The sequence below is a fragment of the Trachypithecus francoisi genome, unplaced genomic scaffold (genome assembly GCF_009764315.1).
Source record: "Trachypithecus francoisi isolate TF-2019V2 unplaced genomic scaffold, Tfra_2.0 Lachesis_group5, whole genome shotgun sequence".
Lineage (NCBI taxonomy): Eukaryota > Metazoa > Chordata > Mammalia > Primates > Cercopithecidae > Trachypithecus > Trachypithecus francoisi.
In genome coordinates, this window is record NW_022681470.1 from 136,218,083 (window position 1) to 136,241,955 (window position 23,873).

Here is a 23,873-nt window from a genome sequence, read left to right on the forward strand (position 1 = left end):
GCCCCTCTCACCCGGAACCTTCTCCGCAGCATGCTGTTGAGGGCGAAGTCGTCCTTCCAGGCGCTCTGGGACTCCTGGATGTGGCTCAGGGTGGGCAGTGCCTTCTTGAGCGTGCTCCGGTCAGCCTCGCCATGCTCCAGCCGGAACATGGCGTCCGTCTCCAGCTTCTGCTTCTTTTCATGCTCTGCAACGACCAGAGCTTGGCTGGGCTTTGGGGACCCCAGCGCAGACTCTGGGCCAGGGACCCCAGGCAGGTAAGTGGGTGGCGCTCACCTGTAGTTAGCACCTGCTCATTGTCTGCCATGTCCCAGCGCTCCTCCTTGCGCTGGGCGCCACTCACGATCACGTAGTCGCAGTTGGCGGGGTCTGTCTGCATCTCGATGTAGTTGACACAGAGGTGGCATTTCATCCGGAACCTGGAAGCGGTGGGCAGGCGTCAGAAGGCTGTGGCTGTGCCCCAGGACAGCCCTGTCACCTCTGCCTGCTTCTTTCCACCCAATGGTGTCATTTGACAAGAATTCACTGAGCACCCACTGTGTGCTGTGTAGAACCATGGGCAAAAGGGGCACACCCGGCACCCAGAACAGACTTTCTGTCAGTGGGGCTGCAGTTGGCTTCTTCATTTGTTCATTCAGCTGTTTGTTCATTCATTCGTTGACTCATCCGTTTTTTTGGTTCATTTATTCATTAATTCATTTGTTCATTCAGCTGTTTGTTCATTCACTCATCCGTTTTTTGGTTCATTTATTCATTAATTCATTTGTCCATTCAGCAATTTGTTCATTCACTCATCCGTTTTTTGGTTCATTTATTCACGAATTCATTTGTTCATTCAGCTGTTCATTCATTCACTCATCCTTTTTTTGGTTCATTTATTCATTAATTCATTTGTTCATTCAGCTGTTTGTTCATTCATTCACTCATCCTTTTTTTGGTTCATTTATTCATTAATTCATTTGTTCATTCACTAGCGAATGTTTGTTGGTTCACTGATTCATTTGTTAAATTAATTCATACGTTCATTTGCTCATCCATCCATTTGTCCATTCGTTCATCATCTGTTCATTCGCTCCTTTGTTCATTCATTCATTCATTCATTCATTCATTTGTCCATTAGTTCATTTATTCCACAAATCCGCCCAAGACAGGCTGCTCTGTGCCAGCTGCTGGGGACATTGCTGAGGATTGGAAAAGCCAACCTGCTCGTGGAAAGGCTGACGTCCCAGCAGAGGCCACCTTGACAGCAAGGGCACAAGCAACCAGTGTCGAGTCTCACTTTAGAAAAGGTGTCTCTGAGGGGTGGTGTTTGAGCAGAAACCCTGGGCGAGGGAAGAGCCTTGGAGCTACCTGGGGAAGAGCATTCCAGGTGGAAGCACAGAGGTGGGTGTGTCCCTGGGGTGTGTGAGGGACAATGAAGAGGCCAGGGAGGGGGACAGGAGGAGGAGGTTATAGTGAAGAAAGGACAGGCAGAGTGTGCCGGGCCTTGTGAGCCAGGGGGAGGACTTGGGCTATTCCTGAGGAAGGTGGGAGCCATGGAGGGTTGGGGGTGGGGTGGGGGCGGGGCGTGCCCTGATTCACCAACCAGGGCGGTTTCCAGGAGAGTCCTGCAGGGAATGGGTTCCCTCCCACTCAGGCTCTTTGTAGTCCCCTCGCCCTGTGGCCACCCCACCTGTTCCCAAGACGCCACCAAGCTGCTCTTACCTGTAGATTGGGGTTGTGTAGTAATTGCCCACCTTCTTCTTTTCTGCGTTGTAACGAACACCTGGAAGGGGGTCAGACAAGGGTGGTTATGTCATTGCCATGTGAATTTTGCAGATGGGTAAACTGAGGTACAAAGAGGCTCACTGTCACTTGCTCAGGGTTCCCGAACTAGGAGGAGTTAGAGATTGGACTGGAAGCCAGAGCTTGGCTTCCTAATCCCTCTGCAAAGGAGCTTCCATGGCCAGCCAGTCACTCGGGTGCCCGTCTCCTCCCTCGTTCCTGATTAGGACCGTCCCACCCGCCCCCGGCAGCACCCAGCAGTTAGGGGTCTGATGTTTGCGGGACTGAATGGAGGGCGGGCGGAGGCTCACCCATGCCGATGTGGTTCTTGCAGCCGTCGCACCAGATGTTATACGGCATTTCGAATCTGCAAAGACACACAGCATCTTACTTGCACTTGTCCACTTGGACACTCCCTGGGTCTCCACACCTGTGACTGGCTGCGGTTGTGATTTGAGGGGTGGGGTATTAGACTGCCCCCTCTGAACGGGAGTTGCTGCAGTTACATTACACAGGAAATGGCTACATGGAAGAAAAAGCATCACAACCATTGTAACTGAGCAGGAACTTCCTGCCTGCTCGAAAGCAGACTGACCAGGTCCAGGGACAGCTGCCTTTGGGTGCTGCTGAGACATTTTTTTTTTTTTTTTGGAGACAGAGTCTTGCTCTGTCCCCCACGCTGGAGTGCAGTGGCACGATCCCGGCTCACTGCAACCTCTGCCTCCTGGGTTCAAGCAATTCTTATGCCTCAGCCTCTCAAGTAACTGGGATTATAGGTGTGCACCACCACATCCGGCTAATTTTTTTTTTGTTTTTGAGACAGAGTCTCGCTCTGTTGCCAGGCTGGAGTGCAGTGGCATGATCTTGGCTGACTGCAACCTCCAACTCCCTGGTTCAAGCGATTCTCCTGCCTCAGCCTCCCAAGTAGCTGGGATTACAGGCGTGAGCCACTGCACCCAGCCTAATTTTCTCTATTTTTAGTAGAGACAGGGTTTCACTGTGTTGGCCAGGCTGCTTTTGAACTCCTGGCCTCAAGTGATCACTCGCTTCACCCTCCCACAGTGCTGGGATTACAGTCGTGAGCCACTGCACCCAGCCACAATCACTGTTTTTTTTGAGAGTCCTGTGTGATCAAGTCCAGGTTGGCCTACCACAGGATGAGATACAACACAGAGCGGAGCCCAGTTGTACAGGTCAAGGCTCCGCTAGACCAGCCAGTCCCCAGCCAGCCAACTTGGAAACACACGGGAGCCCAGCCCAGATCAGGTCAGCCCAGCCCAGCCCAGCCAAGCCCAGCAGAGGTATTTTGCTGAGCTGCAGACATGTGAGCAATAATAAATGCTTATTGTTTTGTTACATGGCAATAACTGACTGATACAGTGACTTTCTGCTTTATGGACTGAAGACCCTGCAGCACTGGGCCAATGAGGGCACTTGAACTGTCCTTGAGACTGAAGGGTGGGGGCGGGACGGTGGGGTCCTCAGGTGATGCGGAGCCTTACCGGATGATGAGGATGCCCTGTGACAGCTTCCGAGCCCGCTCCCGAAGCGGGTGGCTGTTGTGGTATCGGTTGAGAGAGCCATGCTGTGTGGAGAGGATGAGGGAGCGGATTAGTGCTGCTGAGCTGGGGGAGCTCACGTTTTTCTGCCACCCTTATTGCTGTGGGACAAGTGCCTCATGGGTGGGAGAGGCCTTGATTCTTATGTCCTGCAGGACAGGGTGTTCACAGCGACACGGGAGGCATCCAGGTCTTACTGGAACACGTAGGCTTGGAACCAGGAATGTGAGTTTGAACAGTCCCTCTCCTATTTTTTTTTTTTTTTTTTTTTCTTTTTTGAGGCGGAGTCTCGCTCTGTCGCCCAGACTGGAGTGCAGTGGCGCAATCTCGGCTCACTGCAAGCTCCGTCTCCCGGGTTCACGCCATTCTCCTGCCTCAGCCTCCCAAGTAGCTGGGACTACAGGCGCCCGCCACCTCGCCCGGCTAGTTTTTTGTATTTTTAGTAGAGACGGGGTTTCACCATGTTAGCCAGGATGGTCTCGATCTCCTGACCTTGTGATCCGCCCGTCTCGGCCTCCCAAAGTGCTGGGATTACAGGCTTGAGCCACCGCGCCCGGCCCCTCTCCTATTTATTTATTTTTTAAGATGGAGTTTTGCTCTTCTCGCCCAGGCTGGAGTGCGATGGCATGACCTTGGCTCACTGCAACCTCTGCCTCCCGGGTTCAAGCGATTCTCCTTCCTCAGGCTCCGGAGTAGCTGGGATTCCAGGCACCTGCCACCAAGCCCGGCTAATTTTTTTGTATTTGTAGTAGAGACGAGGTTTCACCATGTCACCCAGGCTGGTCTCGAACTTCTGACCTCAGGGGATCCATTCACCTTGGCCTCCCAAAGTGCTGGAATTACAGGTGTTAGCCACTGTGCCCAGCCCCATTCCCATTTATGAGCTGAAAGAGCCAGGGGACCCTGGGCAACTGACTTCACGTTTTGCCTTCCTGAGCCTCAGTTTCCTCTGTCTGTCAACTATGTATAATGGTCATTATTACTTCCAGGTTTTATAGGGAGGATGAGGTGAGGTGACAAGACTGGCAAACATTCGCTGGGGACTTCATGTGCATCCCCTCATTTTTTTTGAGACAGAGTCTCACTCTGTCACTAGTCTGGAGTGCAGTGGCGTGATCTCAGCTCACTGCAGCCTCCGCCTTCTGGGTTCAAGTGAGCCTCCTGCCTCAGCCTCCGGAGTAGCTGGGACTACAGGTGTGGGCCACTGTGCCCAGTTAATTTTTTAATTTTTAGTAGTGATCGGGTTTCATCATGTTGGCCAGGGTGGTCTTTTTTTTTTTTTTTTTTTTGAGACGGAGTCTTGCTCTGTCACCCAGGCTGGAGTGCAGTGGCCAGATCTCAGCTCACTGCATGCTCTGCCTCCCGGGTTTACGCCCTCCTCCTGCCTCAGCCTCCCAAGTAGCTGGGACTACAGGCGCCCGCCACCTCGCCCGGCTCGTTTTTTGTATTTTTTAGTAGAGACGGGGTTTCACCATGTTAGCCAGGATAGTCTCGATCTCCTGACCTCCTGATCCGCCCGTCTCGGCCTCCCAAAGTGCTGGGATTACAGGCTTGAGCCACCGCGCCCGGCCGCCAGGGTGGTCTTGAACTCCTTACCTCGTGATCTGCCTGCCACGGCCTCCCAAAGCGCTGGGATTACAGGCGTGAGCCACTACGCCCGACTTTTTTTTTCTTTTTTTGAGGCAGGGTCTGGCTCTGTAGCCCAGGCCGGGATGCAGTGGCATGATTATGGTTCACTGCAGTCTCCACCCCCTGGGCTCAAGCAATCCTCCCACCTCAGCCTCTCGAGTAGCTAGGATTTATCCCTCAATGATTCTGTAAGGTCAGCTCATTTTATTTCCGCCTTCTGACATATGAAGACATTTTGGCATAGAGAGGCTAAATCCTATACTCAGGACGAGGCAGCTGGGACACTCGGGCCCTTACTGAGCACCTACTGTGTGAGGACACAGCCATAAATAAGACAGACGAACATCTCTGCCCTCCTGGAGAGAATGTTCTAGTGGGGGAGATGGACAAGACACAAATAAATGAGTAAGTGAGGGAGTTATAAGGGCTATGAGGTTATATAAAGTGCTCAGCAATGCAACAGAGAACGAGACAGCGGTCAGGGAGGACCTCTGTGAGAAAAGCACGTAAGGAAGTGAGAGTACGGTCAAATGGGGGAAGAGATTCCAGGCAGAGGGGACAATCAGGAAGCCAGAGGTGCTGGAGCTGGGGAAGCCAGGGGATCTGACCCTTCATCCGTGCACTCTGCCTTATCCTGGGCCCCTGCCATAAACACACTATACTCTACGCTGGACGTGGAGTTACAGGTCCCTGAGGAGAGCCACAGTTACCATCCAAAAGTGAAGGCAGCCTCGAGACTCAGGCGACGAGCAGAAGACAAAAAGACCTTGGAGGCCTCCCATCCTTCCATAGCAGTGACCCCAACCCCAGGAGGGGATGACGTGGGTCTTTTTGCTACTGTGGACCTGGAGCGGGGAGCCTGCTCCTTACCTTCTCAGGGTTGAAGTCCGGAGGATAGTACTTGTTGACCCCTTTCCTTTCACCCTGCAAAGCAGAACAGAGACATGACTCAGAGAGAGGCTGATATGGTTTGGCTGTATCTTTACCCAAATCTCATTTAAAACAATTTTTAAAAATTTCTTATTTTACTATCAATTTTTAGAGACGGAGTCTTGCTCTGTCAACCAGGCTGGAGTGCCGTGGTGCGATCTCGGCTCACTGTAACCTCCACCTCCCGGGTTCAGGCGGTTCTCCTGCCTCAGCCTCCCGAGTAGCTGGGATTACAGGCATGCACTACCATGCCCAGCTAATTTGTGTATTTTTAGTAGAGATGTGGTTTCACCATGTTGGCCAGGCTGGTCTCAAACTGCTGACATCAAGTGATGCGCCCACCTCGGCCTCCCAAAGTGCTGGGATTATAGGCCAAATCTCATCTTGAATTGTAGTTCCCATAATCCCCACGTCATGGAAGGGACCTGGTGGGAGGTAACCGAATCGAATCATGGGGGCGGTTATCCCCATGCTGTTCTCATGATAGTGAATGAGTTCTCGAGAGACCTCATGGTTTTACAAGGAGCTTTTCCCCCTTGCTCATTCTTCTCCTTGCTGGCGCCATGTGAAGAAGGACGTGTTTGCTTCCCCGTCCACCATGATTGTAAGTTTCCTGAGGCCTCCCCAGCCATGCTGAACTGTGAGTCAATTAAACCTCTTTCCTTTATAAATTACCCAGTCTTGGGTATGTCATTTTTTTTTTTCCCAGACGGAGTTTCACTCTTGTTGCCCAGGCTGGAGTGCAATGGCGCGATCTCGGCTCACTGCAACCTCCACCTCCCGGATTCAAGCAGTTTTCCTGCCTCAGCCTCCCGAGTAGCTAGGATTACAGGCATGTGCCACCATGCGTGGCTAATTTTTTTGTATTTTTAGTAGAGATGGAGTTTCACCATATTGGCCAGGCTGGCCTTGAACTCCTGACTGTGTGATCCACCCACCTCGACCTCCCAAAGTGCTGGTATTACAGGCGTGAGCCACCGCGCCTGGCCCTTGGGTATGTCTTTATTAGCAGCATGAGAATGGACTAATACACAGGTTCCCTCCAGGAAACCTACTTGTGCAGCCTCAGGGGGCAGGACCTGGATAAGGGAGACTCGGGGACATTGTGGAGGACAGCAGGCTCAGTGTCTGATTGGGGAAAGGCTACTCGGGCAAAAAACCCATTGTCATTGCTTTGGAAAATTCCATGAGGTTCAGATGCTCCTATGGTGGCTTTCACACTCTTCTGGGGACTGTGATTGACAGTAAGAAATATTTAACATTGTCACTGGGCAGACACACATGTAGTACAGTTGAACACAGGTCTCAAGAAAGAACACTGAGCCTGGCTGAAGAGGAGTCACTCTTTTCTTTTTTTTTTTTTGAGACAGAGTTCACTCTGTCACCCAGGCTGGAGTGCAGTGGCGCGGTATCAGCTCACTGCAAGCTCCGCCTCCCAGGTTCACACCATTCTCCTGCCTCAGCCTCCCAAGTGGCTGGTTGGGACTACAGGCGCCCGCAACCATGCCCGGCTAATTTTTTGTATTTTTAGTAGAGACGGGGTTTCACCGTGTTAGCCAGGATGGTCTCGATCTCCTGACCTTGTGATCCACCCGCCTCGGCCTCCCAAAGTGCTGGGATTACAAGCATGAGCCACCACGCCCAGCCCCCCTTTTTTTTTTTTTTGAGACAGAGTCTTGCCCTGTCACGCAGGCTTGCGTGCAGTGGTGCAACCTTGGCTCACTGCAACCTCTGTCTCCTGAGTTCAAGCAATCCTCATGCCTTAGCCTCCTGTGTAGCTGGGACTACAGGAATGTGCTACCACATCCAACTAATTTTTGTGTTTTTTTTTTTTTTTTTTTGAGACGGAGTTTCACTTTTGTTGCCCAGACTGGAGTGTGGTGGCATGGTCTCAGCTCACTGCAACCTCCATCTCCTGGGTTCAAGCAATTCTCCTACCTCAGCCTCCCGAGTAGCTAGGACTATGGCCTCCCGCCACCACACCCGGCTAATTTTTGTATTTTTAGTAGAGATGGGGTTTCACCATGTTGGCCAGGGTGGTTTCAAACTCCTGACCTCAGGTGATCTGCCCAGCTTGGCTTCCCAAAGTGCTGGGATAACAGGCGTGAGCCACCGCGTCCAGCCTAATTTTTGTAATTTTTTTTTTTTTTTTTTTGAGACAGAGTCTCGCTCTGTCGCCCAGGCTGGAGTGCAGTGGCCGGATCTCAGCTCACTGCAAGATCCGCCTCCCGGGTTCACGCCATTCTCCTGCCTCAGCCTTCTGAGTAGCTGGGACTACAGGCGCCCGCCACCTCGCCCTGTGAGTTTTTTTGTATTTTTTTAGTAGAGACGGGGTTGCACTGGGTTGCACTGTGTTAGCCAGGATGCTCTCGATCTCCTGACCTCGTGATCCACCCGTCTCGGCCTCCCAAAGTGCTGGGATTATAGGCTTGAGCCACCGCGCCCGGCCTAATTTTTGTATTTTTAGTAGAGACAGGGTTTTGTCATGTTGGCCAGGCTGTTCTCAAACTCCTGATCTCAAATGATTTGCCTGCCTTGACATCCCAAACTGCTGGGATTACAAGTGTGGTCACTGCACCCAGCTTCGCAATGGTTAATTTTATGTTATATGAATTTCACCTTCTTAAAAAAAATGAAAGAAAGAAAGAGAAAGGAAGGGAAAAGGGGAAATTAGGTCGAGTGTATCGGATCACTTGAGGTCAGGAGTTTGAGACCAGCGTGGGCAACATGCTGAAACCCCGTCTCTACTAAAAATACAAAAATCAGTGGGACGTGCTCGCTTGAACCCAGAAGGCGGAGGTTGCAGTGAGCTGAGAGCATGCCACTGCACTCCAGCCTGGGCGACAAAGTGAGACTGTCTCAAAAACAAAAGAAAACCAAACAAAAAAACATTTAAAAAGCGCCCCTGGGTGATGTTAGCGCACAGCCACATTTCAGACCCACTGCACCAAAAGATGATGATCCAGAGATTGAAATCATCATCTTAGAGCTCTGGGAGGGGAGGAGGGGCTGCTTTCGGGGTCCTACAAAGACTGGGAGAGAAACCCAGGGCACACAAGGCTGTCTACTCACCATCTTGGAAACTGCCTACTGGTCCTCACCCTCAGGGCGGACAATCAGAAACTGGCCTTGTGAACACACTGTCCTGTCCTGACCTCTTGCGGTGCCTGGCAGAGGGTCCACAGGCTTCCCTGAGAAGATGTTGTGGGCCGTGTGGTGGTGCCGGCTCAGACAAGACTCCCGCCAGGCATAGGAGGCATCCAAAAAGCGGTGTGTCTGTTTAGAAAGAGAGAGTCCTGTCCACTCTACAGCCAATATACACATCACATCTGACACTTTCATCCCTGTGGCCCCACCGGGTCCAGCACCCATCATCACTCACGTGGGCCAGCACAGTCTTCTCCTCTCTCCTAACTCTGCCCTTAACACTTGCTCACCCCAAGCTGCCTGAGGGATCTTTTTTTTTTTTGAGACGGAGTCTCGCTCTGTCACCAGGCTGGAGTGCAGTGTCGCGATCTCTGCTCACTGCAACCTCTGCCTCCTGGGTTCAAGTGATTCTCCTGCCTCAGCCTCCTGAGTAGCTGGGACTGCAAGCGTGTACCACCACACCCAGCTAATTTTGTATTTTTAGTAGAGGCGGGGCTTCACCATGTTGGCCAGGATGGTCTCGATCTCTTGACCTCATGATCCACCCACCTCAGCCACCCAAAGTGCTGGGATTACAGGCATAAGCCACCACGCCTGGCTGGGATCTTTTATTTTTTTTTGAGGAGTCTTGCTCTGTTGCCCAGGCTGGAGTCCAGTGGCGCAATCTCGGCTCACTGCAAGCTCTGCCTCCCAGGTTCACACCATTCTCCTGCCTCAATCTCCCGAGTAGCTGGTATGACAGTCACCCACCACCAAGCCCGGCTAATTTTTTTGTATTTTTAGTAGAGACGGGGTTTCACCGTGTTAGCCAGGATGGTCTCGATCTCTTGACCTCGGTCTCGATCTCTTGACCTGGTGATCCACCCACCTCAGCCTCCCAAAGTGCTGGCATTACAGGCGTCAGCCACTGTGCCTGGCTGGGATCTTTTAAAATATGAACAAACATGTTACTCTCCTGCTTAAACCCCTCCCATGATTCATACTGTTTTTAGAATCAAGTCAAACCCTTTCCCAAGGACTGTGGGGCCCCTGCCTGCCTCTCCAAGCCCAACTCTTATCCCTCTATCTCTCGCTCACTCTGTTCCAGCCACACTGGCTTCCTGGCTGTCTTCAAAGGCTAAGTGCAGGTGGCCTGCACCTGTTGTTCCTCAGGTTTGCGAGCTCTTTGTTACAGGCTTTTTTTTTTTTTTTTTTTTTGTGAGACGGAGTCTCACTGTATCACCCAGGCTGGAGTGGGGTGGCATGATCTTGGCTCACTACCTCTGCCTCCCGGGTTTAAGTGATTCTCATGCCTCAGCCTCCTGAGTAGCGGGGATTACAGGTACCCGCCACCAAGCCTAGCTAATTTTTTTGTATTTTTAGTGGAGACAGGGTTTCACTGTGTTGGTCAGGCCAGTCTGAAACTCCTGGCCTGAGGTGATCCACCCACCTAGGGCCTCCGAAAGTGCTGGGATCACAGGCGCAAGCCATTGCACCCAGCCCCTTGTCACAAGTCTTGACCTACATATCATATCCATCAAAGACCTCATCCGGTCAGGTGCGGTGCCTCACACCTGTAATCCCAGAGGTTTGGGAGGTTGAGGCAGGTGGATCCCCTGAGGTCAAGAGTTCAAGACCAGCCTGGCCAACACGGTGAAACTGCATCTCTACTAAAAATACAAAATTTAGCCAGGCATGGTAGCAGATGCCTTGTAATCCTAGCTACTTGGGAAGCTGAGGCAGAAGAATGGCTTGAACCAGGAGGCAGAGGTTGCAGTGAGCCAAGATGGCGCCACTGCACCCCAGCTACAAAGTGAGACTCTGTCTCAAAACAAAACAAAAAACAAACAAACAAAAAAAACGACCTCATCCGAACCACCCAATCCACAGTCACTTGTTTCCTGGAATTCTGATCACATCACCTTGTGTCTCCCTGGGGAGGTCACACTGTGCCATATCCCCAACACCTAGGACAGTGCCAGGCCCAGATAAATGTCAACTGGGTACACGACTGAGATAACTGAATGAGGTTCCATAAAGGTCACAGTCAGTGCAGGTGACACAAGTGGGAAATACAGGGGCTTCTCGAACTAGAGGTGGTGAGACCCCCTCCCATGTTTGGAAGGGAAGCTTTTAGGTCATATAGAAGGAAGTTCTTCACGCCTGTAATCCCAGCACTTTGGGAGGCCAAGGCAGGCGGATCATGAGGTCAGGAGATCGAGACCATACTGGCAAACACGGTGAAACCCCATCTCTACTAAAAAATACAAAATATTGGCTGGGTGTGGTGGCAGGTGCCTGTAGTCTCAGCTACTCGGGAGGCTGAAGCAGGAGAATGGCGTGAACCTGGGAGGCGGAGCTTGCAGTGAGCAGAGATTGCGCCACCGCACTCCAGCCTGGGGAACAGAGCAAGACTCTGTCTCAACAACAACAACAACAACAAAAAAAGGAAGTTCTAGTTTACACTAAAGAGAGACTCTGCGAAGCAGTGAAGCGTATTCTAGAACAGAGATTGGCAAAGTTTCTCTGTCGAGGGCCAGAGAGTAAATAGTTCTGGCTTTTTAGGCCAGATTATCTTTGCCCCAACAACTCAATTCTGCCTTCATAGCTAGAAATCAGCGCCAAACAATATATAAATGAACGGGCGTAGCTGCATGCCAATATAAATTTTATTGATGGACACAGAAATTTGAATTTCACATAATCGTCATCTATCACAAAGCATTATTATTCTGATTTTTCCCCAACCACTAAAAACTTTAAAACCATTCTTGGGGGCCGGATGCAGTGGCTCACACCTGTAATCCCAGCACTTTGGGAGGCTGAGGCAGGTGGATCACTTGAGGTCAGGAGTTCGAGACCAGCCTGGCCAACATAGTGAAACCCTATCTCTACTAAAAATACAAAAATTGGCCGGGCCTGGTGGTGTACGCCTGTAATCTGTAATCCCAGCTACTGGAGAGGCTAAGGCAGGAGAATAGCTTGAACCTGGGAGGCGGAGGTTGCAGTGAACCAAGATTGTGCCACTGCACTCCAGCCAAGGTGACAAGAGTGAGATTCTGTCTCAAAAAAAAAAAAAAAAAGAAAGAAAGAAGCTGATGGAAGAGCTTCTGATGGAGTGAGGGTGGTGTAGTGAGGTGGTGAGGCCGTGGTGCAAAGTCCCGGATATAAACTGTTCTACCCTCACCTTAGTCTTGGATGCTCCAACTATAAAGTGTGCCCCTTAGATTGGATTATTCCAAGGTCCGTTCCAACCTAAAAATACTTTTGCCAACAAAATAGCTAAGTGCCCCTTGAGGTGTTAGGGGTCACGGTTCCCTGGGCTTGAATCCCAGCTCCACTCCTCATCAGCTGGGTGACCTTGGTCAGTGTCTGCGCTTCCCTGGGGTTGTATTTCGTCACCGGTAAAGGGCGAATGATGACGAAAAGACTGACTTTCTGGGGATGCTGTGAATCAACTAATATACGAGAAGAGCCTGCAAAGAGCAAATACTCCGTTTACAGGAGCTTGAGGGTGTGTATGTGTCTTAAGATGGTTTTGTTGACCCAGTAAATGGCAGACGGGGCTATCGGGTGGGCGTGTAGACATCTCCGGTCCTTGCTGCAAAAGCAATTACCGACCCTGTTTGTCCTGGGCGTAAAGCTTGGGCTGGGAGCTCCACCCTGCTGCTTCCTACCTGCTTGATTTGAGGCAAATTGTTTTCTCTCTCTAAGCCTCATTTTCCTTACGTGTAAAATGGTTGGTTAAAGCATTTAGGGCAGCGCCTGACTCCGAGTTAAACGTTGGCAGTTTAGTCATTTCTCCTGCTCACGGTTTTACAAGAATCATTTTTATAAAATCTGGTGAGGTAGGGACTTATTGGTCCCATTTTCCCGATGCAAAAACCCAGGGCCCTTCAGGCATAATATGGATCCGGGCTAGGAAGGGGCCGGGTCCCAGGCACTTGGGTCAGGGGTCTCAGCTGGGGCCTCAGGGACTTTGGTCCTGGCTGGGACTTGGGCCGGCTCCAGGCATCCAGATCGGGTCCTCAGCCCCGCATCCCCCGACGCAGATGGGCGCGTCGGGCGGCTCCGAGGCCAGGGTGAGACGGCTGCCGGACCCCCGGCCCTCCCCGCTTCTCCGCCCGCGGGGACTTACCTGCCCTCCTCCCGACGTCACGCCACCACCGTGCCCGGAAGTGCGCGCTTAGAGCGCAGTGTAGCTCGGCGCCCTCTCCGCACCACCCGGACGCTGGCGTGAGGCGGGGCGAGGCAACAGCGCCGCGCTGATTGGCTGAATGCCGATTCACCGCGCGCTCTGCGACGCCGAAGTGGGCCAATCCGGGCATGCCCCGCCCAACCGCGATGCTACATCCTCTGTCCAGAGGCCCAATCCGAGGCCCGGCTCCTGGCACCGCCCTCCCAGGAGTGCTGTCCTGCTAGCTGCAGCCAGTCTGCGAGGGTGAGCAAACTGCAGTATGCGGGTCGAAGCACACTATGCCCGTGTTTTTGAACGGCTAGTGAGCTAAGAATTACTTTTCCAGTTTATTTTTTATTTTTGAGACCGGGTCTCTCTCTGTCGCCCAGGCTGGAGTGCAGTGGCGCAATCATAGCTCACTGCAGCCTCGAACTCCTGGGTTCAAGCGATCCTCCCACCTCAGTCTCCCAAGTAGCTGGGACTACAGGCGCAAGCCACCGCGCCCCGCTGATTTTGTTTTGTTTTGTTTTGTTTTTTTGAGACGGAGTCTCGCTCTGTCGCCCAGGCTGGAGTGCAGTGGCCGGATCTCAGCTCACTGCAAGCTCCGCCTCCTGGGTTTACGCCATTCTCCGGCCTCAGCTTCCCGAGTAGCTGGGATTACAGGCGCCCGCCACCTCGCCCGGCTAGTTTTTTGTATTTTTTTTTAGTAGAGACGGGGTTTCACCGTGTTCGCCAGGATGGTCTTGATCTCCTGATCTCGTGATCCACCTGTCTCGGCCTCCCAAAGTGCTGGGATTACAGGTTTAAGCTACCGCGCCCGGCCGATTTTTAAAATTATTTGCGGCCAAGCATGGTGGCTCACGCCTCTAATCCCAGCACTTTGAGAGGCCGAGGCAGGCGGATCACTTGAGGTCAGGAGTTCAAGACCAGCCTGGCCAAAACGGTGAAACCCTGTCTCTACTAAAAAAAAAGACGAAAATTACCGGCTGTGATGGTGGACGCCTGTAATCCCAGCTACTCAGGAGGCTGAGGCAAGAGAATCGCTTGAACCGGGGAGGCAGAGGTTGCAAGGAGCTGAGATCGCGCCACTGCACTCCAGCCTGGGCAACAAGAGCGAGACTCCGTCTCAAAAAAAAAAAAAAAAATTATTTGCACAGGCAAGGTCTTACTGTGTTGCCCTGGCTAGTCTTGAACTCATGGGCTCAAGCAATCCTCCTGCCTCCCAAAGTGCTGGGATTACAGGCGTGAACCACAGCTCTGTTTTTGCATTTTTAAATAGGTGGGGAAAAAACTATTTTATGACTCATGAAAATACAAATTCAAATTTCAGCGTCCATAAATAGAGTTTCATTGGAACACAGTGATAATGCGCTTTGATCTGCTGATTGCTTCAAAATAAGGGCACTTGGGGAACAGCAAATGCAGGGAAGGAGAGGTTTTCTCTGAATTTCTCTTAGCTGCCTAAAGACAGAAAGAGGAATGCTTTCCAACAGTCTTATTAACTAGGGAAGAGTGAAACTATTCCCAATCATGTATTCTTCTGAGGGCTGCTCTGAGACTTTTATTACCTGCAAGACTTTTTATTTGCCTAACAAGACAGACTTTCTTCATACAATTTCTCCTCTCACCTTCCCGTAACTTGTGTTACCGTCACCCTCCCAGAAGCCCCAAACCCCTATTCTTTTCTTTGATACTCTTTTTTTTGAGAGGAAGTCTCGCTGTTTTGTCCAGCCTGGAATGCAGTGGCGTGATCTCAGCTCACTGCACTCCCCACCTCCCAGGTTCAAGTGATTCTCCTGCCTCAGCCTCCTGAGTAGCTGGGATTACAGGCACCTACCACCATGCCCGGCTATTTTTTGTATTTTTAGTAGAGACAGGGTTTCACCATGTTGGCCAGACTGGTCTGGAAGTCCCAACCTCAGGTGATCTGCCTGCCTCGGCCTCCCAAAGTGCTGGGATTACAGACGTGAGCCAGTGGGCCCAGCCTCTCTGATCCTTTTTGGAGTCTCGTATTTTGTGGGACTCCCCTGCATAGGTACATAATTAAATATGGCTTTTGCCCTGTCTGTTTACATGTCAATTTAATTCGTAGCCCAGCCAAAGAACCTATAAAGGTGAAGGGAAGCCATTTTTCACCTACCTACAATAGCCCGGCCCATTCATTTATATATTGTCTATGGCTGCAACAGGGCTGAATTCAATGGTTGCCACAGAGTAAGAGCCCAAAGAGTCTAAAATATTTACCATCTGGCCTTTTACAGAAGAAGTGGGTGGACACTTCTCTTAGAGCCTTCAGATTAGCCTGGCCCTGCCTTCTGCACAGGTGAATGGCTTTTGAATTTATTTTTTTTTGAGACGGAGTCTCACTGTCACTCAGGCTGGAGTGCAGTGGCGTGGTCTTGGCTCACTACACCCTCCGTCTCCCAGGTTCATGTGATAATCCTGCTTCAGCCTCCCAAGTAGCTGGGACTACAGGTGCCCACCACCACGCCTAGCTAATTTGTATTTTTGGTAGAGACGGAGTTTCACCATGTTGGCCAGGCTAGTCTCGAACTCCCGACCTCAGGTGATCTGCCCGCCTCGGCCTCCCAAAGTGCTGGGATTACAGGCGTGAGCCACTGCGCCCAGCCTGAATTTACTTTTATGCCTTGTAGGGCCTAACAGAATATATTTGTTCATTCAACAGCTAAGCTGTTCCCTGGACACCTGCTGTATGTCAAGTCCTGGGGATTCAGAGAGGAAAGAGCACACCCTTTTCTCGGTGATGAAGCAGACACTTCAATTGGCAATTTATCAAAGACAGGGTGAGAAGTGATGACAGTATTACTACTATTCCTCCTGATGTATATCTATATTTTGAGACGGAGTTTTGCTCTTGTTGCTCAGGCTGGAGTGCAAAGGCGCGATCTCGGCTTACCACAACCTCCACTTTCCTTCCAGGTTCAAGCAATTCTGCCTCAGCCCTGGGATGACAGGCATGCGCCACCACACCCAGCTAGTATTTTTAGCAGAGACAGGGTTTCTCCATGTTGGCCAGGCTGGTCTTGAACTCCCGACCTCAGGTGATCCGCCCACCTCGGCCTTCCAAAGTGCTGGGATTACAGGCGTGAGCCTCCGCGCCCGGCCTCCCTATGCTATATTATTCGGTGCTAGGTTCCATCTCTGTTCTAAAGCCAGGCTCTACTAACAAGTGAATTCTTATGTAATCATGATGCTGCATACTGAGTGCTCACTACCCACTAGGCACCACTGAGCAATGCTCGGTACTCACTTACATGCATAATCTCATAGAATGCCCCCAGAAGGTAGATACTTTTCATCATTTCTGTTTTACAGATGATGAGACAGGCCTAGAGAGGTTAAGTCGCACAGTTAGTGAGGGGTGGAGGAGCTGACCTGCAACTGCTCATGCTAAACCTTGTTCCCTTATCCTCTGAGCTATACTGTTTTGGGTTGTGTGCATTCGACTTAAAGACCATAAGATGCCAGAGAAATCTTTAACAAGGGTAGGGTGTTTGGGAGTGGGCTGGAGTGAGGGTCAGTGAGACCCTGAGACCGAGCAGGGATCCCCTTTCTTACAGGACCCTAAGCATGGAAATAAAGGAAATTTCTAAGTTCCTTCAAGGGAAATTCCAGGCCCCCAGCTAGCCCTGAGAAGTACATCAGTAATTTGTTAAACAAAAAAGTCATAATGACCTAAAACAAAAGCTAAGGAAGTTAGAGTCCCAGAGATGTTTGGTTTCCCTATAGAAATCAGAGATAACATCTTAACATATGTCCCTGCATTGTCTTTCAAAGTCTTGGAAACCCCAGATAAGGGGGGAAGTGAAGACTAAACTTTAGCTATGCCCCTTTTGTTTCAAGTTTCCTCCTGAGGGCCTTGGAGAAAGTTACTTCCCCTAACCAGTTGACATTTTTCTACTGACTCAAAATTTTTAAATAAAGCTTCTTTTCCTTAATCCACTGCAAATCAGAAGATGCTTAAATCTTTTTGTCTTTTCTTTTCTTTTGAGACTAAGTCTCACTCTGTTGCCCAAGCTGGAGTGCTGTGGCACCACCTCAGCTCACTGCAACCTTCACCTCTTGGGTTCAAGTGATTCTCCTGCTTCAGCCTCCTAAGTAGCTGGGATTACAGGCGCCTGCCATCATGCCCAGCTAATTTTTGTATTTTTAGTAGAGACGAGGTTTCACTATGTTAGCTGGGCTGGTCTTGAGCTTCTGACCTCGTGATCCACCCGCCTCGGCCTCCCCAAGTGTTGGGATTACAGGCGTGAGCCACCGCACCCGGACTTTCTATATTTTTTTTTGTTTCTTTTTTCTGAGACTGAGTCTTGCTGTCACCCAGGCTGGAATGCAGTGGCGTGATCTCAGCTCACTGCAACCTCAACCTCCCAGGTTCAAATGATTCTCCTGCCTCAGCCTCCTGAGTAGCGAGGATCACAGGCATGCGCCACCACACCTGGCTAATTTTTATATTTTTAGTAGAGACAGGGTTTTGTCATGTTGGTCAGGCTGGTCTCGAACTCCTGACCTCAGACGATCCTCCCACCTCGGCCTCCCAAAGTGTTGAGATTACAGGCGTGAGCACCGCGCCCTGCCTAGAAGATGTTCAAATCTGTCTACGAACCTGTAAGCCCCCACTTGAAGATATCCTGCCTTTTTAAGTGGAAGCCAATGTGTAATCTCCATGCATTGATTTATGATCTTGCTTGTAGCTTCTGGTTCCCTGAAATTTACACCTGCCTTTAACAACTCCCACCTGCAAGCCATTAGTGATTTCAGGTCTTAAGCATGAGCTGCCCCGATTCTCCTTGCATGGCACCCTGCAATAAACACCTTCCTTTCTATCACTGCAAAGACCTTAGTGTAGGTATCTGGTTTTACTGTGCTGGGTGAGCAGACCTCAGTTGGGTTCTGTAAGAACTCCTGTAAGGAGGGACCTCTGACCTGGATGAGGCGGAATGAGTCAGGTGGGGGGTGTGCAGGAGAGAGGCGTGCTCGCGGATCCCCAGGAATGGCATTTCACCCCAAGAATCTCACTCAGTCCATCTGGATTTTGATTGAGCCCTTGTCTTGTACCTGAACCAAGAGGTAGTGACTGAAAAGGCACAGAATGTCATCTTCGGAGCAGTACTTCGCAGGGAGAGTGAGAAGCCTTGGCGTGTAGAGTCTCACTGTTACTACTTAATGCACGGGGCAAGTGATGGAGCCTGAACATCAGCCTGGGCTACAAAGAGGCTGTTCTGTAAAGATGCCAAATGCAGGCCAGTTCTGGTGGGGCCAAAGGAATTGATACAGGAAGGGGAAGGCATAGGGCAAAGGGAAAACTTCCCTTTCACCTTCTGAAGTTTCACTGAAATGAAATGACAGTAGACAGATTAACAAGAGAAAGGGCATAGAAATCGATGAACATGCATAATCGTAGGAGCCATATAAAATGTGAGACTCGTAATTCCAGCTACTTGGGAAGCTGGGGCAGGAGAATCGCTTAAACCTGGGAGCTGGAGGTTGCAGTGAGCCGAGAGATTGCACCACTGCACCCCAACCCTGGTGACAGAGTGAGACTCCATCTCAAAAAAAAAAAAAATAAATAAAAGAAGGAAAAAATTGAGACTCAAAGAAGCGCCAGATGGTTGTGGCTTAAATACTCTCTTCCTAGAAGAGAGAGAAATGGAGAATGTAGGCAGTTTTGAGGGGAAATGAATGATTTTCAGGGGAATTGTAGGACCCCAATGAACAGACAATGGCCTGGGACAAAGTTCCTGTGAATTCTGAGGGAGGCGACAGAAAGGTGAGGGGCAGAACTTTATTGTGAATAAAGGCTGTCTTATTATACAGATAAAGTCTCCCATGTAATCTCCAAGCTGCCCACAGAAGAGTAGATGAAGTCTGTTGACAATATTTAGTCTTTTCTCTTTGCCAATGGTTAATATTTCCTGGATACTTGATGAGATTCTTAGGGAGGGGTTGCCTTAAGACAACTGCATTTCTTTTGGAAGAAGTTTTCATCAGTCATATAAGGGAACTATAAAAAGAGAGCCCCTCCCTGTGCTCGGGAGATGGGGAGAAACGAGAAAGTTAGGAAGTCCTTGGTTCGGAGGCAGCTTATAAGGCCTTCCAATTTCCTTTATTTTATTTTTCTTTTTTTTTTTTTTTTTTTTTTTTAGACAGAGTCTTGCTCTGTCACCCAGGCTGGAGTGCAGTGGCCGGATCTCAGCTCACTGCATGCTCTGCCTCCCGGGTTTACGCCATTCTCCTGCCTCAGCCTCCCAAGTAGCTGGGACTACAGGCGCCCGCCACCTCGCCCGGCTAGTTTTTTGTATTTTTTAGTAGAGACGGGGTTTCACCGTGTTAGCCAGGATGGTCTCGATCTCCTGACCTCGTGATCCACCTGTCTCGGCCTCCCAAAGTGCTGGGATTACAGGCTTGAGCCACCGCGCCCGGCCTATTTTATTTTTCTATTTTTGGTTTTTGCTTTCTTTGTTTTTTTGAGACAGGGTCTCCACTGTCACCCAGGCTGAAGTGCAGTAGTGCAATCACAACTCACTGCAACCTTCAACTCCCGGGTTCAAGCCATCCTCACACCTCAGCTTCCTGAGTAGCTGGGACCACAGGCATGTGCCACCATGCCTAGCTAATTTTTTTTTTTTTAATTTGTAGAAATGAGTTCTTCCTATGTTGCCCAGGCTATTCTTGAGCTCCTGTGCTCAAGTCATCCTCCCACCACTCCAGCCTGGGCACCATAGCAAGACCCCACCTTTTAAAAAAAAATTTCTGGCCAGGCATGGTGGCTCACATCTGTAGTCCCAGCACTTTGGGAAGCCAAGGCGGGTGGATCACGAGGTCAGAGGTTCGAGACCAGACTGACCAACATGGTGAAACCCTGTCTCTACTAAAAATACAAAAATTAGCCAGGCGTGGTGGTGTGTGCCTGAAATCCCAGCTATTCGGGAGGCTGAGGCAGGAGAATCACTTGAACCTAGGAGGCAGATGTTGCAGTGAGCTGAGATTGCGCCATTGCACTCCAGCCTGGGTAACAAGAGCAAAACTCCATCAAAAAAAAAAAAAAAAAAAAAAAAAAAAAACTCTGTAGAAGCCAAAAGACTCCAGCCAGCACAAAGAAAGAAACAGACATCTGGAAAGATTATTAAAGCCTACCTCGTTTTGACAATATGTTAGTTATCTCTGGTTGCGTAACAAATTACCCCAAAGTATAAAGGCCTAAAACATTTATTATCTCACTGTTTCTTTGAGTCAGGAGTCTGGTTGTGGCTTAGCTAAATCCTCTGCACAGGGCTGCAATTGAGGTGGTGGATGTTCTCATATAAAGAAGAGGGTAGGGCTGGGCAGACATCCCAAATGGCTTTGGTCACAGCCACAAATCAAATATAAAAATGTCTAAGGCCAGGTGCGGTGGCTCACGCCTGTAATCTCAGCACTTTGGGAGCCCGAGGCAGGCAGATCGCAAGGTCAGGAGTTGAAGACCAGCCTGACCAATATGGTGAAACCCTGTATCTACTAAAAATACAAAAATTAGCTAGGCGTGGTGGCACGTGTGGTGGCATGTACCTGTAGTCCCAGCTACTCAGGAGGCTGAGGCAGGAGGACTGCTTGAACCTAGGTGTTTGAGGCTGCAGTGAGCTATGATCGCACCACAGTACTTCAGTACGGGTGACAGGGAGACCCTGTGTCTTAAAAAAGTTAAAGACAACGGAGAGCTATATGTATTTGAGCACAACTGATTTATATAAATAACTATAAATCCATTTATTTGTTTATTTATTTATTTGGAGATGGAGTCTTGCTCTGTCACCCAGGCTGGAGTGCAGTGGTGCAATCTCAGCTCACTGCAACCTCTGCCTCCCTGGTTCAAACAATTATCCTGTCTCTGCCTCCCAAGTAGCTGGGATTACAGGTGCCCACCACCATGCACAGCTAATTTTTTTTTCTTTTTTTTGAGATGGAGCTCGTTCTGTTGCCCAGGCTGGAGTGCAGTGGCTCAATCTCAGCTCACTGCAAGCTCTGCCTCCCGGGTTCACACCATTCTCCTGCCTCAGCCTCCTGAGTAGCTGAGACTACAGGCGCCCACAACCACGCCTGGCTAATTTTTGTATTTTTAGTAGAGATGGGGTTTCATCGTGTTAGCCAGGATGATCTCAGTCTCCTGGCCTCATGATCCGCTTGCCTCGGCCTCCCAAAGTGCTGGGATTACAGGTGTATGCCACTGCGCCCGGCTTTTTTGTATTTTTAATAGAGACGGGGTTTCACCACGTTGGCCAGGCTGGTTTCGAACTCCTAATCTCAAGTGATCTGCCCACCTTGGCCTCCCAAAGTGCTAGGATTACAGGTGTGAGTCACCGTACCCAGCCTTATTTTGTTTTTATCTGGTAAAGGAACTTAACACAAGAAACTTCTGTTAGGTAAGCAGTCAGTCAAAAGAGTTTTAAACACATGTGAAGAAATGGGTACCAAGAACTCAGAAGAAAATGAATCCGTAACAGTGATGATCTATGATGGCAATGATGTTATGGCTGTGATGATGTCATAATGATGGATGATGCCATTCCACATGACTTTTCATCCCCTTTTCCACTTCTTCTGCTCATCCACGGAAATTTCCTGGGGGCCCAAGGCCACGATGAAGAGGAAACTTCCCAGAACAGACATGACATGGAAAAGTCATGCTTCACTAATTAGTGGAAAGTTAGGTGTTGAGGGACAGTCCAAAAGATACCCTGAGCCTTTTCAGTTGAGGAGGAACGTTTGAATCATAAGAATCAGTGTGGCCAGCTTGGTCTAGAACCCAATGGCTACTGGGATACTCAACACCAAGGGGCAGATGCCCTGTTTCGAAACAGGGAAGGCCAGAAGAGTGATCATTCTGATAGATTCGTCCATACAAAGAGCTAGCAGCACTTTGTTGGCATTCCTGAAGCTTATTTACCTTTGGAAAACTGTCTCATTTATATTATTTCCCAAGGGCATGGAATATGCTCTAGAACTGTCCAATAGGAGAATCACCAGCTACATATGGCTACTTAAGTTTATTTATTTATTTTTTGACATGGAGTCTTGCTCTGTCGCTCAGGCTGGAGTGCAGTGGTAGGATCTCGACTCATTGCAACCTCCATCTCCCGGGTTCCAGCGATTCCCCTGCCTTAGTCTCCTGAGTAGCTGGGATTACAGGCGCTTGCCGCCATGCCTGCTAAGTTTTGTATTTTTAGTAGAGACGAGGTTTCCCCATGTTGGCCAGGCTGGTCTTGAATTCCTGACCCCAGGTGATCTGCCTGCCTCAGCCTCTCAAAGTGCTGGGATTACAGGTGTAAGCCACCGTGTCCCGCCAGCATCCACCTGCTTTTTTTTTTTTGAGACGGAGTCTCGTTCTGTCGCCCAGGCTGGAGTGCAGTGACATGATCTCGACTCACTGCAACCTCCACCTCCCAAGTTCAAGTGGTTCTCCTGTCTTGGCCTCCTGAGTAGCTGGGATTACAGGTGCACGCCACCATGCCCAGCTAATTTTTTTTTTTTTTTTTTTTTTTTTTTTTTTGAGGCAGAGTCTCGCTCTGTCGCCCAGACTGGAGTGCAGTGGCGCAATCTCGGCTCACTGCAAGCTCCGCCTGCCGGGTTCACGCCATTCTCCTGCCTCAGCCTCCCGAGTAGCTGGGACTACAGGCGCCCGCCACCTCGCCCGGCTAGTTTTTTGTATTTTTAGTAGAGACGGGGTTTCACCATGTTAGCCAGGATGGTCTCGATCTCCTGACCTCGTGATCCGCCCGTCTCGGCCTCCCAAAGTGCTGGGATTACAGGCTTGAGCCACCGCGCCCGGCCGCCCAGCTAATTTTTGTATTTTTTTTTTTTTTTTTTTGAGAAGGAGTCTTGCTCTGTCGCCCAGGCTGGAGTGCAGTGGCGCGATCTCAGCTCACTGCAAGCTCCGCCTCCCGGGTTCCCGCCATTCTCCCGCCTCAGCCTCCGAGTAGCTGGGACCACAGGCGCCACCACCACGCCCGGCTAATTTTTTGTATTTTTAGTAGAGACGGGGTTTCACTGTGTTAGCCAAGATGGTCTCGATCTCCTGACCTCTTGATCCTCCCGCCTCGGCCTCCCAAAGTGCTGGGATTACAGGCTTGAGCCACCGCGCCTGGCCTAATTTTTGTATTTTTAAGTAGAGACAGGATTTCGCTATATTGGTCAGGCTGGTCTTGAACTCCTGACCTCGTGATACGCCCGCCTCAGCCTCCCAAAGTGCTGGGATTACAGATTTGAGCCACCATGCCCGGCCCCACCTGCTTTTCTATGTACTCTGCAATTGCTGGATTGGGACAAAGGGCCAGAAGTTTCTATGAACTACCCAGAAAGAGCAGGAACTTGAATAATTGGCATCCTGCTCCTAGAAAATGGTCTGACTAGTATCATCCACACTAAAGACACTAGAACAAAAGCTGAAGAGAACAAAGAAGTGGCCAGGCATGGTGGATCATGCTTGTAATCCCAGCATTTTTGGGAGGCTGCAGTGGGAGGATCCCTTGAGCCCAGGGGTTCAAGACCAGCCTGTGAAACCTAGCAAGATGCTCTCTCTTCAAAAAAAGTTTAAAAACTAGGCTGGGTGTTGTCATGTGCTTGTAGTCACAGATACTGTGGAGACTGAGGCAGGAGGATCACTTGAGCCCTGGAGTTCGAGGCTGCAGTGAGCT

The 23,873-nt window shown here is 50.2% G+C and overlaps 1 protein-coding gene across 8 annotated transcripts in view; it reads right to left on the reverse strand.

Annotated features, from left to right (window-relative positions):
- Positions 1-23,873, reverse strand: part of CCDC130 (coiled-coil domain containing 130) — a 33,105-nt gene that overhangs the window by 3,916 nt on the left and 5,316 nt on the right. For 2 of the 8 annotated variants that reach the window (XM_033199873.1, XM_033199875.1), the window contains exons 3-9: positions 8,952-9,155; positions 5,820-5,873; positions 3,264-3,346; positions 2,073-2,128; positions 1,702-1,762; positions 274-416; positions 12-199 (exon numbers count right to left, since the gene is read on the reverse strand). In XM_033199873.1, coding sequence (XP_033055764.1) covers positions 12-199; positions 274-416; positions 1,702-1,762; positions 2,073-2,128; positions 3,264-3,346; positions 5,820-5,873; positions 8,952-8,954 — 588 coding nt within the window. In that variant the 5' untranslated portion in view covers positions 8,955-9,155. Of the gene's footprint in view, positions 1-11; positions 200-273; positions 417-1,701; positions 1,763-2,072; positions 2,129-3,263; positions 3,347-5,819; positions 5,874-8,951; positions 9,156-13,143; positions 13,315-23,873 lie in introns of those variants that run through there. The other 6 variants (XM_033199877.1, XM_033199878.1, XM_033199876.1 and 3 more) reach the window with 5 other exon arrangements.